This window comes from Sciurus vulgaris (genome assembly GCF_902686455.1).
Source record: "Sciurus vulgaris genome assembly, chromosome: 6".
Classification (NCBI taxonomy): Eukaryota; Metazoa; Chordata; class Mammalia; order Rodentia; family Sciuridae; genus Sciurus; species Sciurus vulgaris.
The window spans coordinates 83,740,209-83,760,227 of record NC_136466.1 but is presented as its reverse complement, the minus strand read 5'-3'; the positions used below and the strand labels follow the sequence as shown (position 1 = coordinate 83,760,227).

General features: G+C 34.8%; 1 protein-coding gene across 13 annotated transcripts in view; it reads left to right on the top strand.

The window, feature by feature from the left end:
- Nucleotides 1-20,019, top strand: part of PAM (peptidylglycine alpha-amidating monooxygenase) — a 290,803-nt gene that overhangs the window by 169,040 nt on the left and 101,744 nt on the right. For all 13 annotated transcript variants that reach the window (XM_079145860.1, XM_079145857.1, XM_079145866.1 and 10 more), the window contains one exon: nucleotides 10,893-10,980. In XM_079145860.1, coding sequence (XP_079001986.1) covers nucleotides 10,893-10,980 — 88 coding nt within the window. The remainder of the gene's footprint in view (nucleotides 1-10,892; nucleotides 10,981-20,019) is intronic.

Below are 20,019 nucleotides of genomic sequence, written 5' to 3'. Positions count from 1 at the left end.
ATTTCACATTCACATGTTTGGCAGCCTGGGAGAAAATAATATTTACTCATAAATGGAATTTTACATGAATTTCTTTTCTACTAATATTATATTTCTTTGTTGAAGTTCAGAGGTAGTCTTAATTCCTACCATTTCATATTTGCTTTGAAGAGGAGGCTGCCCTACACACCTGTATAAATATGGTAGTCATGTGTCACAGCAGTATTACAGTTCTCACATTGACAGTTACTGGCTTGTTTCTGGGGGTTGGACATAGTATATGACTTCAGGGCTAGTGCCTCTAAGGTCTATAAATATATATCCTGGAATGTGTTATTGCTCTCCTAAAAGAAATGTGTTTACTTTCTCATAGTTTAAAATTGTAAAGTACAAGTGCACATATTCAGTCAAACCAAATATTCACAGGAAACACACAAAGGGCTGTATTAGAACCAGGATTCTAGATGTTTCTTTATTTTCTTAGGTAACTCTTTTAAATGCTTCTCTAAGAACAGTAACTGTTTTCAATATTTCTTCTTCCTTTCTTTATTGTTGAGAGAATTGCTTGAATGCTAAAGATTGGGTTACCTATCAAGACCAGTTGTTTCATCTTCAGTGTGAGTCCTTTAATGTACTACCTCCAGGGTATTTCCACAGAAGTCTAGATGTAGCCAAATTAAAACTGGAAAATTGAAAACCAAAAAGTAATACTAATCAGTCATTTATATAAAGAGATGAGAGAGGGAATGGGGCTTGGCTATACAGGTTTACCGGGGGAGGGGATTATACATAACTTTCCAAAATCTTAACTGTAAAGGTTTTGGTTGTGAGTTAACCTGGACTCTTCTACTTCAAGAGTGGGTGAATAGACAATGACAGGGAGACATGAAGCTTTAGCCTTTTTGCGGCTTATCCCAAATTCCAAATTTCAGAATGCCTTATTATAAGATTAGATAATGCTTTGTTATAAGATTAGGTTAGAAATGAAGCATTGTGAAGAACCTTAATATTTTATTCCTTTTTTTTTTTTTTTTTGGTGTGTGTGTGTGTGTGTGTGTGTGTGTGTGTGTGTGCGCGCGCGCTGGTCATTGAACCTAGGGTCTTGTGCATGTGAAGCAAGCACTCTACCAACTGAGCTATAACCCAACCCAATATTATATTCAGTTTTTAAAAATTTATAGTACTACTATTTGCTCATTCTTAAGGCAATTTTATATCTTCTGCTTTCATTATCTGTACCTTTTTAACTTTTGAATATCAGAAGGAAATATGACACAGGATATGGTGGAGAATACAAAGAAAACATTTTATTTGACTTCTTTTTATTTATTTATTTTTGGCCATGGGCTGGAACCCAGGAATACTTGACCTCTGAACCACATTTCTAGGCCTTTTAAATTTTTTATCTTGAGAACAGGGTCTTACTACATTGCTTAGAGTCTTCCGAAGTTCCTGAGGCCTACCTTGAACTTGGGATCCTCTTCCTCAGCTTGCCCAGTCACTGGAATTACAGGCATGAACCACCATACCAGGCCTGAGTCTGGTTTTGAACTTGATATCCTCCTGCCTCCTCCTCCTGGGCCACTGGAATTACATTGTACTGTGATGTACTATAAATTAGAACAAATAAAAAAGTTGTTTTTTTTTTTTTTAAAAAAGCAGCATATAATTCAGATTGTTTATTATGACTAAGACAAATATTCTTGATAGTGTTAAGGTCAGAATTGCATTTGAATAATGCACAACTTTGGCTTCATGTTTGTATGTCAAAGTTATGTAACCCATTTTCAATAAATATCCTTCTTAATTTTGAGAAAATATGACAGTCATCACACATGGAATTTATGTGTATATGCTACATATGTAACAAATGTACATGTAGGCATGGAACATGATGTGTCTATGTATCTGTGTTAAAATATTAAATATGAATTAAAGTGGGTATTTTAGTCTAATGAAAATAAAAATTTTTATATTTTGAACAAAATCATAGCTTTTCCTATGCATTGCTTTTGTTTACTGTTTTAAAAAGAAATCACAAAATTGGAATGGGTAAAGGTTGAATAAAATCTGCATTTGACCACTGAACTGTGTTGCTGTCTAAAAGGTGTTTTACGGACACTCAGAGGAATTGGCTCTGACAGCAGCCCACTCAGCCAAGAAATTTGACTGTCATCTTCATCCACTTGCTTTCCCTCACTTGGACAACCAGTAAATAAATGTGTCTTTTCCTTAGTGAAAGATGGCAGATCCCTATCTATCAAATTGCACTATACAAATGAGATAGATGCCATTGAATTTAGAAATAGATGAAATTAATCTAATGATTCATTGCTTTTCATTTTCTTAGGCTTCTCTCTTGAATGTAGAACAGTTTCTACAGTTGCACAATTGCTGTTAGGTTTGAGTATTTCCAAATGTGACCTTTCTTAAACAAATTACATATTCAGGTGACAATGGGATACTTTGAAACCTGCAGGAATGGTCTAATTTTAAACATTCTTGTGAGTCACTGTAAAGACCAAGGTCTAGCAGAAAACATTGTTTATATCCACATTTTATGGCTTTGATAGTGGTAAATAGAAGGGCAAGAATGTGTGTGTGTGTGTGTGTGTGTGTGTGTGTGTGTTGGTACACACATGCACACGTGCGAACACCCATCACCTGAGCTCTGTCACCTTTCTGCTACCAAATAGTTCACTGAGTATCCTTTTCCTTCTCCTTACTAGAATTTTCTCCAACATGAATAATAAATATTCTTCTGTGAATCACATGACCATTGAGATCCTTCCAGCAGGCACCATAGGTAGCTTTTTCTGGTTTCTTAGTGAAAGCTGCTTGGAAAGAACTATTATTGATGATGTAAATAAAATACTTCATACAAGAGGTCTCTGATGAGTGGATAAACCCAATTCCCTTGGTCATAATCATGAACGAGAAGTTATTGCTACATACCTTGTGTCAGAGTCTCAGTATGTCTTGAGTGCCCTCAAACCTTTGGTCACCCACATGACAACCCCTAATGACTCCCAGACTTTTTTCAGGTAATAAAAAAGAGTGAGAAGGGCTGAGGCTACAGCTCAATGGTAGAGCGCTTGCCTAGCATGTGTGAGGCACTGGGTTTAATTCTTGGCTCCATAAATAAATAAAATAATGGTCCATTGACAACTAAAAAAATAACTTTGAAAAGGGTGAGAAAAGGACTAGGAACCATTTTATTATATTTTATAAGCTAAGAAAAGGAATTTCCTCAATTAGATACATCTGGCAGTCACAAAGCTTGTTGACATAGCTATTTTAATGCAATGATTAAGTATCAACTACCTATACAATGACCATTTCAGAAAGCCCAGGTTTAAATCAAATTTGATATGTAGATGTCCATCAGTGAAAGGAGTTATGATATTTTGATCTCTGTCACCTTTCTGCTACCAAATAGTTAGTTGATGAGTATCCTCTCTCTTCTCCTTACTAGGATACTTCTTTCTGAAGTATCCATTTCTGTTATTTCAGAAAGAGCTACTTTCTAGCTCTGAAGAGATCATGGTAAACTCATCTACTCAGAGAATGCCACTGGGGAGACTGGCAAGTTTTGATCAGGATCTGGGAAGATGGCATGTTGGTTACACAGAGGAGTGGAGAATAATCTAGGACCAACAGTATGAAAACAAAGGAACACACTGGGCACAAGGACATGAGACAGCATCATATAGTGGCTAAAAGAGCAAGCTCTGAGCCAGATGACTTTACGTTCAAATCCCAGCCTCACTTACTAGATGTTTACTAGGGATATAAGTCACTACACACCTCTTTTCTCAAGGCTTATGTGTTTGGGAGGAAAAGGGACCAGACTCAGGGTCTTTGTTAGAAGTAAGTGGATACTTGGCATGGGATAAGCCCCGAGTAAATGTTAGCAGATGTGATTCTTCAGTAAGTAGGACTGACATATGAGAGTGAAGAACTGGGTATAAGGGTGTTGTCATATGGAAATGTGAGCTCAGAAACTGGTATATTATGTATGACCTTAAAAGCCAAGAAGTGGGATATGGATTTGATTCAATAGGCAATTAATAGTCCCCTATTATAAGAATTACCTTACAAAAATAGAGCTTAGTGATGTTTATGCTGTTTTATCTTGTGTGGCTTGGCTGATAGTCTCCTTATTAATTCTTATTTTAGTTCTGGTATATACTAACATAAAGTTCAATTTTAAAAGCCTATCACCTAGAAGTTTTGTTCCTAGTGTTGGATTCCTTTACTGAGGCATAAGGATTATTTCATTTTTAATTTAGTTCAATATATAGGCTTGATGAGGTGTCTTATTTCTTGATTAATTTGGTAACAGCAGCTGAAGGTCCTCATGAACTACATTAAGAATTCTTTATGAATTGTATACTATTGACCATGCTAGCAATAGTTAATGATACTTTCTCTATTAAGATTTCTGATTAAAAATGTTCAAGCAAAAGGTCTTTGCTGTAGTGTAGAATTGTTTTATGGTTATGGGGGAAGCTAGCAGAAGATGATATAATATGCCATTGCTGCAGGTTTTTAACATGCTGGCAAATGGACTGTAGTGCTCTGGGCTTTACATTTATCTGTATCTTTTTGGCCCATCTGCAAGGTTATGAGTATTATGGTTGATCATATCATACACTTAAATTATAATTTAGAGCATTACTATCTTCAGTTCCTTTGAACACTTTTTGAAGTATGAACTTTATTTTTGGAAAATTAAAAAAAATGTTTAAGGATATAGTATAAAGATTTGAGGGCCTGTAATTTTTTTATCATGATATTTCTTTTGTGTTATTGTTTATTAAATCTTACACCTTCCAGTTCTCCTAGTTGAATATGGTTTCAAAGTACTAGCAACATTAGGAAGCTCTTTTTTTGCAAATGTAAACATAATCTCTAGATGCTCCATATGTATGTCCGCATCTGACCTCAGTCCTAAAAGGATTATGTGTGTAGTAGAGTCCCAGTGATCTCTTTTAATAAAACAATTATAAAATGTCAATTAATATTTTTTAATTTTTATCTTCAAAAACTTCTCATAATTTACTTTTCCCCATACATTTAAAAGAGTAATATAATCCCAAGTTAACTGAGCTTAGTTAACTAAAATCTGAGTGTGCTCACACAATAGAATATATTCAGCCATTAAAACTGTTGACTACAGTGAGAATCACCTATTACTCACCTCTGACTTATGAAGATTTGATTAAGATATTGATGGGGGATGGGAAAGGACTGGTCCAGGATTAACCCTGGGCACTTTATTTTTAACAAAAGCCAAAGGTAATTCTAATGCACACCATAGGCTAAAAAATACTACTGAAGAAAATAATTTACAACTTATATACTAAATAAACCACTTACTGTGTATAATGATTCCACTGGGAGGAAATAAGTAGTTAATAATGATTATCTCTAATGTTGCATACAGGCAACAATTCTAGAATGGAGAGCCAAATGTGAGTTTGTTCAGTAGGTTAATATCCATGGTCTACAGTATTCCTCCATTATATATTGTTAACTAAAAAGGGTTTTGCAGCCATGCTCAGTGGTAATTTAAGATTGGCTATATATGCATGGGTGTCTCCATCATTGCTTGTTCCTCCACTTGGCTGGGTGAGTTCTTCATAGTTCTTCCACATCCTGAGAATGACAGATACATCAATATTTGACATGTAGATCTGGATATCTCCTTGGAAAGGAACAATGGAAAGCCAAGTGCTAAAGGAAACTCTCTCCTAAGTCACATGCTTAGAGAATTTTATGGCCCTTGTTGTAGTCTGATATTAGCTAAAGGAGGCAATACATCCCAAACAACCTCATGTACTTAGAACAAATTTTGCTTAGAACTCCAGAAAATAGACCTACTTTTCTCTGTGCTCAATATGTTGCCCATACATATACTTTCAAGTCTTTCATTTCAGATGATGCTATCCTTAAAGAAACCCTCCAAACTGTGCACTTTTGGGGCATCATATTTCCTTTAATTAGTGCGTCCGAGTTACTATTTCTGGAGTTTGGGTCCTTCAACGGTATTTGATTCTAAGGACTTATCTATAGAATTTACCCTGGTCTTATACATAAGATGATCTGAACTGCTGACTCCCATTGAGACTGAAGTACCATTTCCAGTTAAGCAACTGTCATCTCTGTATTGAGTTGGAAAAGGTGGTGGCACTTTTAATCTTACCAGATATAATATACCCTCACATTTTCACAAGGCTGCTTTTTGAGGTGTTTGTCACCATCCCAAGGCTGCCTTTGTTTATTCTGCCTGTCAGAATTGCACACTTAAATGCAGTTGTTTTCATTATTGTCCTCTGTCTCTCTTCCCCTTGGATCTTTTTTTGTTTTGTTTTGTTTTGTTTTTTTGGTATTTCATGGGAGAAAAAGAAGGAATTTCTTTTAAGATGTGGTTTCATTTTTTCTGTACTCTATTTTGCATTGTATTGAAATCTCCTACATAGTCATAAGTGTATCTTGTGCTCAGTGGACTTTATTCTTATTTTCAAAGAGTGGGATCTTATTATTATTCCTGTAATAAATAGGAATGGAGCAAATTCAGAAATGAACCTGTCAGACAAAATTTTTCCCACCTGGTTCTTCCCACCACAGGCAACAAGCCTTTCAATGAAATCCTCTAATTACTGCATTATTTTAAGCATCTTCGATTTGTTTTATATTTATTTTTGATATGACTTTCTTTTTTACTGGAGGTATTTTTCAGTTCAATTTTCAATGAATTGTACTTTAAGCTTAATTATATAAATACTTAGATTAACTTTTTTCTTAGGATATGAACAAAGGTGATAAGTTGCATGTTTTCATCTTGTACCAATAATTTATGTAGCTATTAAATTAGATCTTGACTATCTGGAGAAATTTGAGAGTCAGTGAAAATAAAGTTTCAAGAGAGGGAACTGAAGAATCTTCTTTCATTGTTGCTTAAAGACTTACATTTGTTTCTCATTTTAGAAATGGGAGTTAAACCTATCTCATAAGAGTTCAGTGTGGAGCAAAAATGGTACTTAAAAGATTATGTCAGAATGAGAAAAAATGTGGTTAGAGAATTTGCTCTTTGAGTAATTAAGGTGTACCCTTTACTTCACAAAAGACAGTGAAAAGATCCTTTTCAGTAAACAAAAGGTCAGGAAAATTCTTTTCTTCCTATGAAAAGCCTCAGAGATTGTATGTGTTGTGTCTTTATGATCTATTCCTCGTCCCACAGATTCTTTCCTGAAGCTTTTGCTTATTAATAATTTTATTAAGTTACTGATGACTCACTCTTTTTCCAAAGAGGTTATTTTGCCTTTTTTCAAAGCAACATGCACGTAGAATTAATATTTAAAAGATTGTTGGTGTCTTCTGCATGGTCCCAACAGTTCAGGGCTTTCCCTGTTGCTCTGCCTTCCCTATAGTTTTATTCATCTTTGGTGCTTTTGTCCATCCTCACAGATTCTGGGTTTAATCTTTGAGTGATTTCCAAGTAGATAGTTCTGTGACCTCTTACTTGATGAAGAGTCACATAATTTCAACTCTGCTGGATTTTTCCGCCTGAGTTTGTAGTTGATGCCTGAAACCCACATTGTTTTGCATCTAACAGGCTAATTCTTGGAATAAACTACACTTGGCCAGATTAGTTTGTGACCAAAATTTCAAGGGTGTTTCAGTGATAGGAAATCTGTCTACCTCTAATAAGATGATCATAGGGAGAAGATTATGTAAACATCCACATGGGTTATGAAACAGCAGAGGAATCTGCCTCTTATTTGACAACTCCTCATAGGTTGGTGGAGTGACAATTTTAAAGGAGGAAGTAAAAAGCCAGGTATCATGGCACTCACCTGTAATCCCAATGACTCAGGAGGATGAGGCAGGAGGACTGCAAGTTCAAGACCAACCTCGGCAACTTAGTGAGGCCCTAAGGCCACGACGAGACCCTGTCTCAAAATAAACTTAAAAGGGGGCTGGGAATATAGCCCAGTGGTTGAGAAACATTGAGTTCAATTCCTGGTTCAGGGAAAAAAAACAAAAAAAGGAAAGAAAGAAGAAGATACAGAGATACAGTAAAATGAAAAAGTTTTAGATGTCCATAGGGTGATTAAGCAATTTGATAAAATTAAATATAAAGATTACAGATCTGTCATGTACCAAAATAAATTTGAGGTGAATAAATAACAAGTAACTGCCAGGTCCTTCTGCTGTAGGGCTTCTGCTAGAAAGATCCCTGGGAGGATTGTGGAAGTAGGAAGGAGGTCCGACACTGAAGTTCAGAGTGGTCTGTGACATGGAATCACTTTTTCTTCCTTCTGTTTCTCTTGCTAACAAACTTAGGTTTGGTATCAATATGATTTTCTATGAGTTGTGAACTGTTACAATATCCAGTTGATTCTTTCCTTCCAAGGCATCATCAATTTCCTAGTTCTACTCTATTCTTTGGTGGTAGAAAACAAAATTCTGGCTTTTGGTTATTTTTGTATATTATTTTTAAAATTTTTTTCCACAATTGTAGGTGTACATAATGATGGCATTTGTTATTATATATGTGTACATGCACACAATATAATGATATGATTTGGTCAATATTATCAATTCCCGGCATTTCTTTTGTTGATAGACTTCTTCGTGATGAGGCTTATGTTACACTATTTTCAACATTCTCTCTTTTCTGTTATTTTTTATTACTTTTTTTTTTTTTTTGCAATGCTGGGGATTGAACCCAGGGCCTTAAGCACTCTATCAACTGAGCTATATCCCCAACCCTCCTGTTAATTTTAAAATGATGGTATGAAAACCTGAAATTTTGGGTTTTAGACTTTAAGTTCGTATTTTCAGTGCAGTCAATAAACATCTTTTTATTCCCTCTGAAAGTTGTGAGTCAAGGCAGCACACAGTAAGGCCCCTATGTTTTCTGATCAGCTACACTTCACAACTGTGTGCCACAGTTTGATATAGAACATTATTTGATAAATACTCATGTCTCAGATATGTATTTTAGTGATGAATGATGTTTTCCTAATTTTGTCAAACAGACCAAAATAGCTGAAAGATGCAGTTTTGTACACATTTGAGACCTGAGGTCATTTATGCTAGCATCTTTTTTTTTTTTACTGAATTTTTTTATCATTATTACAGCTTCATGGTTATACATAGTAGTTGTGTTTATTCCACCAAACTCATACATGCATGGAAATTGATTTCAGTTCATGATCCCTTCCTTTTCCCTCCCATCTTTCCCCCTCCTTCTCCTTCCTCTGCTCTACTAGCCTTCCTTTTGCATATCTATTAATTTGTATTTACTGGTTCCTTATGTAAGCTTTTTTTCCCTCCCCCTTTCCTTTATTTTACTTTAACTTCCACATATGAGAGAAAACATTCAACCTTTGTGTTTTGGAGTTTGGCTAATTTCACTTAGCATTATATTCTCCATTTCCATCCATTTACTGGTAAATGCCTTAATTTCATTCTTTTAATGACTGAATAGAACTCCATTGTGTACATATACCACAATTTCTTCATCCATTCATCTATTGACGGGTGTCTGTCTGTGTTGACTTTATAATTTAGCTATTGTGAATTATGCTGCTATAAACATTGATGTGACTGTGTCTCTTGTAGTATGATGATTTTAGATTTTGGGGGGAAAATATGCAGAAATGAGATAGCTGAGTCATATGGTGGTTTCATCCCTCATTTTTTTGGGAATTCTCTAAACTGCTTTCCAGAGTGATTGTACTACTTACTCTGCAGTCCCAATGACAAAGTATAAGTTTCCTCTCTCCTTACAACCTCACCCGCATTTGTTGTGGTTTGTATTCTTGGTCATTGCTATTCTGACTGGAACGAGATGAAATCTTAGTGTGGGTTTTAATTTGCATTTCCCTGATTGCGAGAGATATTGAATATTTTGTCATGCTTTTATAGGTTTTTTATGTTTCTTCTGTTGAGAAGTTTCTGTTTATTTCTTTTGCCCATTTGTTGATTGGTTATTTGTCTTTTTGGTGTTACATTTTTTGAGTTCTTTGTATATTCTGGATAGCACACTAGCACTTTTATATATAAAGGCAACTCATAAACTGCTACCGCATGCTGGCAGCATTTTACCTCAGAACAAAAAAGGATATACCAAACCCCTACCAGGAAAGGGAGCTCAAGCTCAATATTGACTACAAATAATAACAGTTTTTGAATTTTTTTTTGTCTTACTTCTGCACTTGTTTTTCCTTAATTTAATATCTTGCAACCACTGTTATCAGTAGAAAAAGAGAAATGTCACTGTATAAATTTCAAAATCCTTTTAACAAGTACACTGAACTGACTAGGACTTAATTTCACTTTTTCTGCATATTTGTGTAAATATATTTTCCACATCTTTTTTTTCCCTGATAAATAATATTTTAACATAGATCCCAGTGATTACTATTGTCATTTTTAGGTAACAAATTTATGTTATGAATGCTTTTGCTCATGCTTTGATCACTCACTGTGATTTCCATTTCACTGAACTGTGGTACAGTGTTTTCTGGTCCTTAGCACTCTGCTGAAATCCGGACAGAAATGTAGTGTGGATTTGTATAGCCTGCAGCTTTCATTGTATGCCCGCATGATACTCTCACCACTTTAAAGGTGGTCTTCCATTAAGAAGTGTATGTACATAAAGTATTCAGCCTATTGATTGTTCAGCCTACTGTATCAAAGGGTACTATTCTACTAAATAAAATTACTGTCAAGCTCATCTTAAGGAATAGATAATTTATAGGACAGGGATATTCTATCATTAGAACATGGAAACATCTTTGTTACACAGGTATTCAGTGCTCCAAATATAGTCTCTTGTGACATTGTGGGTAGAAGTACAACTTGTATTCACATTCATGTATCATTTTTTATAACAGTTGACTTCAAACCTCGGGCCAGCATGGATACTGTCCATCATATGTTACTTTTTGGATGCAACATGCCTTCCTCCACTGGAAGTTACTGGTAAGGATAATGCATTCACAGTACATAAGGGTATAGAGAATGTGTGGGTTTTAGAAGTACCAAGCCCATTTGTGCAAGTATTTTACAACTGATTAATAGGTAGATTTTTTTTTTTTTTTTCACAAAAAAGCATTGTTCATTGGCATTATGTGGTTATTATCGTTTATCACAGTAACTTAGTCTTCCATGGAACATATATACTGGTCTTCGTCACTGATTTAATAAATAATTGTCTGTTGTTATACACATGTCCAGCTGCAGAAGGCCTAAAAAGAAAGTCTGAAAATTTCTAATATTGTACTCACTGACTTAATAAATAATTTGTCTATTGTCACATATATGTCCAGGTGCAGAGGCTTAAAAAGAAAATCTGAAAATTTATAATATTGATACTATGATGTTATTTGTTCATGATTCTACCCAAAGAGCATGGTGATTCTGTTCATTGAGTTCTCTTTTGTCCCTGACACTGCATGGTGATTTGACATACACCATGCAAACATCTCTACAAAGCAGAGACAAGAAGACACTTTCCAGACAAGAAGCCTCCAGCTCTGAGAGATTTAGTAACTTGCTCAGGGTAACACAGTTGGTTATAGATCAGGACTGAACCCTATTTTTTTTTTTTGGTTCCAAATCCAAAGTTATTTCCTTTTTATCACATTGACTCTTGTTATTATTGCAGTTTTAGAAATTATTTTAATCACTCTGATGAGTTTTAATTTTATATCATGAACAATTAGTAAACCTCTATCGTATGCATGTCCTAGTCCGAAATGGTAGTAGATACTATGGAAAATTCTAGAATAGATTATGTTTTTACCCCTAGAAGTTTGCACCATAATTATGGCCTGAGATCTTCCCTTTCTTTCTTTCCCTTTTTTTTTTTTTTTCTTTCTTTCTTTTTTTTTTTTTTTTTTTCTTGAAGATCAATGAAGTCCGAAAAGAGCCAATCATTTTGAACCTCATATTTTTTCCTGGTATTCAGAATCACTGTTACATATTTAACAGTCCAGAATGACTGGAGTGCTTTGCTTTGCACTGAGAAGGGATCATTTTTGATGTCCTGTCCCTACATAATCATGTAGACTGATAGACCTTTCACTGCACATCCTAATATTCATTAGTCTGCTGCCAGGCATACAGCAATGGCTTTCTAGTCATTTTTATAATAAACAATTGTAATATGTATTTGAAACTGTTAAAAATACAGGGCAATTAGTGGAAATCTCCACGGACCAAGTACCATCAAAGCATTTGTTAATAGGCTTAAGTTATTTGTTGAAAGGGGCATATCACATAGGATCCAAACTCACATAACTGGGTTTATGTAAAATTGAACTCAGCAAATCATAGTTAATATCCTTTGATATCAACATTCCAGTCTTTGCTTTTCAGTAAATTTTTGTAAATAAAATTCTAGGATTAAAAGATTATTCTGTGACAAACTTTTCCAAATCGTATTCAGAAAATCATAGCTTTGTGCTTTAAAAATATTCTTCTGAAATTAGCAATATTTACCTTTGGATTAGAATTATTGAAAATTACCAGAAGGGATGTAAGCTTTTAAAATCTGTTTTAGCTTCATCTCCATTGAAGGGAATGAATGAGAAAATAAAATAGCACTTAAATGCTATTATGGATCTAATTGTTAAGAAAAATTATATTAAATTAGGACTAGTTCAATTTTCATGTTAAAGGAATATCAAAACAAGAACATTATTTTGGCCCTTTAAAAATATTTATTAGTATACTTAAATATATTATTTTGAAATTATGACTCTATAATAAAATATATTGACCAAAGGCTTCCAAGTATCAAAGAAATACAGACAGAAAAAGAAAAATCAAAGAAAATATATAGGAAAGTGTAAACAGACATTGTAACGAATTTGCTATATATAATTTTGCTAAAACTAAAAAGGCAACAGGGAAGAGAGAGCAGTAAACTAACTGGCTACATTTCCTGGGTAGACTATTTAGCCCATTTGGGGCAGAGTTGGTTTCTCCATTTTAGCACAAGATTTACACTAGATGACTTATAAAACTCTGCTCTAAATTCCATAATTCTGTGGATATACATTGCATACTAATGATGAATCAGATAGAGAAAAATTATTACCAGCAGTGGTTGCTCACCTCAAGCAAGCAGCTCACTGAGTTTTGCAGTTAGTTGCATCATTGAGTAATTAGAATTCTTGATAACACTACAGCCATATCAATGTAAATGGAATGTAAAATACCTTCCTGCTAACCAATACTACCATTTAATCTATAGATTTGTAATAATTGGTTTTATAACTGTAAAGCAAGGACAATAATTGTTGCTATTATTCACCTTCTTTAAACCAAGCCCAGAGCCTTTATTTAATATTCCGAAGTAGATGTGGGACCTGCTCAATATGCAGTCTAGGAGATATGCACTAAGTAAAACTGTTTTGGTGACTCTGACTTTATAATTAAGCCTTATTTTCCATTTAAAGATGGTTATACATTGTTTATCCCCCTGTTTTCCCCCAATATTTGGTAAAATTTATGTCCCTCTTAAAGAATTAGAGCTCACAGGATATTTCATGAGTGGAACTTTTAGGTCACTTCACCAGAACATCTTCACCTCCACCCTCAGTGTCTCAGTCTCAGTCCTGGAGACACTCAGGTGTTTTCCTATAGTTTAATCTCCTTTCCTCCCACCTGACTTATAATACTAATAACAAAAGTCTATCAGTGTCAAGTGTCTTGCATTTTTTCTTTAAAATTTTTGAGTCATAAAATTTATCACACTCATTTTACAGTTGCAAATGTATTCTTCAGTTGTTCCAAGACATAGGCAGCATTTAAATGAAGACTCCCAAACTTTCAAATATATTTTTGGGTATGATTCTTATAATGACTTCTGATGCTTAAGAATGTCAGGAACTCATTTCTACTCTAGAGAAATCTTTGGGGAATACAAAGCTATTTTAACAAAAGAAGAACCCATTAATAAGATATTTGAACACCAAAATGAAAATGTCAAACTTGAATTTTCTCTCTTCTGCATTTCTTAGGATATCCCCCTACTCCCCATTGCCTTTTCACTTGAGTGTTCTGTTTTCATTGCCAGCAGGTTGGCAAATAGGTATGTCTTTAATAGAGAAGATGCTTTTTTCTGAAATTATGAAGTTATAATTCATCCTGTGTCTTCAGGCAGCACTTTTAATATGAAGGCAAAAAGCTATTCTGATGATGCTTCACTGTTGTGCTGCCCTCCTTTGCTCTTTGTAATTGCCTCGTTCTACTGTTCATTAAAATATATTTACAGTTATATTAAGTTTACATGAAAATAGTAGACACAGCATGAAGCAGTTTTCATTATGTAGTCATTTTAATTTTAAGTTTTTTTTTCTTCAACCCGCATTCTGGTCTTTTGTGTCTCATTCCAAATTAGCAGTTCACACTGGTAATGTGTCTAGTTAATTATGTACATGTGCATTTAAATTGCATACATTGATGTGAACCTTTTAATATACTGTAGGGTGGTCCCTTTATAGTTAGAGTGGGCCTGATGCTCAATTCCAAATTAACATATCTCTGGAGGATGCAAATAAGGACCAGCTGATTGAAAAGCAGCAGCTCTGCTGACCCATGTAAAGGAGGCAATAGAACCTGTCAGATGTAAACCTAATACCTCCTTTCTTAGGCTTTAAAGAAGAAGATACATAGGGACCCATGGAGACAGTAACAGCACCAAGAATTGGAGCAAGTACAGTGATAGCACGATGTGTTGGACTTTATTTGTGCTTACAGACTTATTTCAAAGCATAGCAATTTTAAGTTCCCCTGATTTGTTGGCTGAATATGAGCCATTCATGAGAAAATGCTCTTTGGGGCTCTGTGTGTGCACGTGTGCATTAGGAGAGACCCCAAGAATGGATCCCAGGGCTTTGCACACACTAGGCAAGTGTTGTACCCTGAACCATATTGCCAACCCCTCTTTTGGGATTTTTAGGGAAGGTAAAGAAATGAAGATGTTGAAAACTGGGCAGTTTGAATATAAGAATCTATTACTGATCACCTCTAGAAAATAGTAAAATTTTAGTAGATCTTGGAAATTAAAATATTACATCTCTTTTCTTTGAATATTTTGTGTTTGCTCTAACTTTTTTAAAAATGATGAGTGGTAAGCCACTGAGAGTTTCAAAGTTGAAAATTGTGATGTTTTTTCATATAAATTGTTCTGGCATCTGGAGTAACTTTGAGTGCTCTCTTTTTTCTAAATGTGTGATTGAAGGCTTGTGCATTTTCTGGTGAGCACAGGATGTAGGGCTTAAAGCACCACTGACAAACCTCAAGAGTGTGTGTTCCAAAATATGGGGAAACCTGGATACTATTTCACAGTACAGTGATAGGTAAGTTTTGTACTGTGTATTCAAAAAAGGTAAAAGAAAGCATTTTGAAAGTTTTTAGCACAAAAAAATGATAAACATTTGAGGAGATAAATATACCTAATTTAAACATTATACGATACATACGTGTATTGAACATACATGGTACCCTATTAACATGTACAACTTTTATGTTTTTGTTCATCAGTTAAAAATAAAAAACAAGGACTAACATATCCACAGGATTTGGGGAGAGTAAAAGTATGAATCATCTCATGGCAAAACAATAATGAGAACAAAAACCAAAAAAACAGAGTAATATACTGAAAAAAATATATATTGGGTGATTAAAGTGAGTGAGTTTCTTATATGTCTAGCTTTGTACTTGGATGTGATTGTCTATGCATAGCTAAAATTATTTTTAGATCTTATAATTAATATTTGATTTAAAAACTATTTTAATGATACTTTGACCAACTAATCAATACAAATCAAAGATGGCTTCTACAGGTTGTTTGATGTTTTTTTAAAAGAAGAGTCCCAGCTGGTTAAATGAGGCCATTTCCAGCTGTTCCAACTTGGAATCATTCTCAAGCTAAAGCAATAGTACTTTACCATCCTAGGAAGCTTTAGCTTAAATCCCTTTCAACTGCTTCTATTTATTAACCACCTGCTGTGTCTTTTTAAATGCCACTATCTCCACAGGGTTACAGATGCTGATGAGGAGAAAGAGAAAAGTAGCTAAAACATATAAATATATGTAGAAAGAATCCTGTATATGAGACACCCTGCTTGGTTGCTCATTTAAATGACTTTTTTCCCCCTTAGTGATGTTATTTTCTAGTTAAGGCTATGACTCAGTCGCCTCCCTCACGATGGTAATGATTCATTGGTCAAGAAGGGAGAAAGGTATTTGCACATGCTGCCTTTATGCTCCCTTTCCAGATCTCAACTACTGTCATCCATACACTCTGGCAAGTTTTACAGTGTCTTCTGCAGTCCTCTTTGTTTCTTTTGCCATATGAAACTTCCAAAGTTAAACACAGATAGCATCCTTCTCAGAATAAATAAAAATAATACAGTCTCCAAAACTGTACTATCCTTTGTTGTATGCACTATAAAATGTGTCTTTGAGTGCAGTAGCAAAGTTTGGACATAAATTTCTACTCAGCTAAATTTAATTGTCCATTTCCTTTTTCCACCTTCCTATTGTTAAGTTACATTATATTTCAGATTGGAGCAGTAAAAGTAGATCAGTTCATTAAAATACAGTTATCTGCTTCTGACTTCTAGTCATTAATAATTATGTTTCTTAGCTAAAAATTGTTAGGTGTCTGGATTGGAGGAGTTAATAGGAACTGCTTAGTAACTGCCCAATTCTTAGTAGATTGGTGTCAACTTTAATAAAATAGAACACTGTGGTTGTCACCATTTTGACAGTTTCAATAAGAACAAACTATAATTTTGGATGTTCTTTCCTTAGTAGACTAGCATCTCTGTTAAGGTCTTCTTTCCTCAGAGACTAGCATCCGTGTTAAACAGAGTAGCAACATCATACTACAGTCATGTATTTAGCACAGAGCCAGGACTTTCAAATCAGAGTATCTTGGGTTCCAATCTCAGTCCTGCTTCTTAATAGTTGTAGTAAACATTGGCTAAATGATTTAACTTGTATTTGTCCACTTCTGCACTTATACAATGGAGTTACTAATTCTGCCTTGTTAGACCATGATGAAGAATAAATCAGGTGGTATAAGTAATGTACTTGGTGTGGTGCTGGGCACAAAGAAATGATAGCTGTGAATATTAGCTCAGCCCCTAATAGTTGTAGTGTGTATTAACCAGCTTCTGTATGCCAAACACTTTGTTAGGCACTGAGAATACTTGTCTTATAGCCTCTGCTCTTAGGGATTTTCTTGCCTCTCTAATTTCATTGGGGTGAGGGAGGGAGTGCAGGGGGTAGTTCCTGCGGTGCTGTTTTTCAGGCTGGTACTTCTTAATCACAGTTCTTATTTAACTTTCTAATGAGGCATCCTCTAATTGCTTTGTTAATGCATACCCATTGCATTGAAGTGCACATGGGACTATCTGAATTGGGAAAAATATTCTATGGGTTTATACAGCAGTTAGTGATATTTGGATACCTGGCATATATCAAATGCAATTTTGGTAGGGCATTGTACTTGTACCATTGATACTATACCTTGTTTCTCAAAGAAACTTTCTAACTTGACGTTAATTTTTCTGGTTGCGTTTCTGGTAGATACCTAAAATTGGAATTGAGGCCATTTAAACTTAACTTGAGGGTATGACAATGTTATTCACTTGTTTATTTGACTAAAAGAAACAATGAGTTATCACTTTTGATTGTCCCTGAGTGACCTTGGGTTTTAAATAGCCTTTAACAGATACAACCAGAGAGTGCTTTGACTGCCAGTCATGCTTTATTTGGATAATTCAAAATGACAGACTAGCACTTTTCAGTACTTGGCACAGTCAGAATATATTCATACCATCCAAATGGTTTCCCCATGGATTAGAGGTGAAAGGGTTCTATAGGAAAGGTCCAAGAATCCAGAATTGTCTTATTTTCAAATGTTAATTCTCGTCATTTTTACTATAAACACTAAGAAACCACAGGGGAGTTATGTGAACCTTTTCACAATTTAATTGACTTAATCTAGAAGAGCCTAGAGGAGAAGGTACTAGAATAAGAATAAGAAATCTGGTTGATGAGCCCTGAAATTACAAGAGCCTTTGATCAAGGGTTACACTACCTCCTAGCCTTAAAACGTTCTTACTGATAGATATCCACTGAATTATCTTGTTATATATGCATATGCGGATTTGTAACAACAGATTCCATTATTATGTATAATTACAATGTACCAATAAACAAAGTCAAAAGAAGTTTTTTTAAAAAGGCCTCTTCTTACAAATAAAAATAGTAATAATCACACCTATTTTTGTAAGTTTGTTTGTTTGCTTTTTTAAACCAAAATACTCAATGCTGTCTCCTATTGATAATTTTATGTGGAGAAAATATGATGCCATTTTCATTTAAAATGGAAAATGGAAATGTGAAATGAAGAAGTCCAGGATTTTATCCGAGTGCTCTTTGCTGCTGGGTTATTATCAGTTGTAGAACCTATTTCTTTTGGCCTCTTGTTTTCTCCCTTTATTTAATCCTCTCATTCATTTAGTTTTAGAATTAGTTTCGATATCCCAGTATCCTCCAGTGAGTCATTCTTTACTCTGTCTTGAGTTTAATGCATTAAAAAAGAAGGAACAGTTTTTAAAATGAAGCTACCATTTGGTTTTTGATGCCCTTCTTTATCAGAAAAAAAAAAAGAAAAAAAATGAGAAATCATTGTTTCTTTGTGACTAAGAGCAACTTATTTGATGTAAAATTTGATTTTGGAATTGCACATACAAATTGCAACTTAGTTCAGATCTGTTACCAATCAAAGCTTATCCTCCTATAACATCCTCTGCCTGTAAATCAATATCATGAGTTGAGACAGAAGGGAGTAGGACAGCCAGAGCTATGAATCACAGTTTGGCTGTGTGACCTTTGAAGTTGCTTGAACTCTCTCAGCTTATTTAATTTTAAAGTACCACCTCTTTGTTGTGTTCATATGAGACTGACTATAAGCTGGAAATAAATACCAAGAAATAATACTAGGAAAATAATAATTCAAATGTACTGGTGCTGTGCTTTAAACTTTTTAGTCTAAAATTTTTTTAAATTCATTTTTACACCTGACAGTGCAATACAATTTCAGTCAGTTCAGTTCTTTAAGTACCTGTGCATGGAAAGTAAAAAACTAACATATAAGCAAACTTCACCATACCTCTGCTGAACATTTGCTAAATGCAAGGCAGGATTGCAGGTGCTGGGAATTCAGGATGGAAGGCATGGCCCTAGACCTCCAAGTACTCACAGCCTGACTGGAGAGAGAGGCAAGCAAAATAATAGGTAGGACAAGCAAGGGGTGGGGCCTGAGATTGTTTCTCTGAGGTGCAAAATTAGAACCAAATCTTGAAGAAGGGGCGTGCAATTTTTCTAGGCAGAGAACTAGAATGGGCATTCCAGGCAAATGGAACAGCAGAGAAGAAAGAGATTAGAAACAGGCAGCAACTTGGCATGACTGAGGGGGTTTTGCCTGGAGATATAGCAAGGTCCCAGATCTTAAAAGGCCTTATGTGCTAGTCTTCCATGCTGGGATTTTATTTTGACATTATTTGGGGGAAACACTTGAGAGATTTTGAGCCAGAAAATGACATAATCAAAAATATAGCTTAGAAGCATTTACTAAAGCAGTTTTCTCTGTTATATTTCAATCTGGTTCATTCTAGTCATACATTGAAAATCAACTTCCATATCAGAGGAAACAATTATCTTGTTTAACCTAAGTCTGTCATCACTTGGATGTTAGACACTTGTATACTTATGATCTTTGTTGAAAGCTCTGAAAATTGCCACCCAGATCTTTAAATTCTAGTAGCTCACAGCAGTAAGATACAAAGTTCATCACATCTGACAGTCTCATTTCTTGTACTATGATAGCATGGGGCCAAGAAGGAAATTTTTGCTTTTGGTTACTGTCCAACACCCTAAGCCTTTTAACACAGTTGGCATGAGGATGTCACAGACATTCGTTCCAAAGTACAA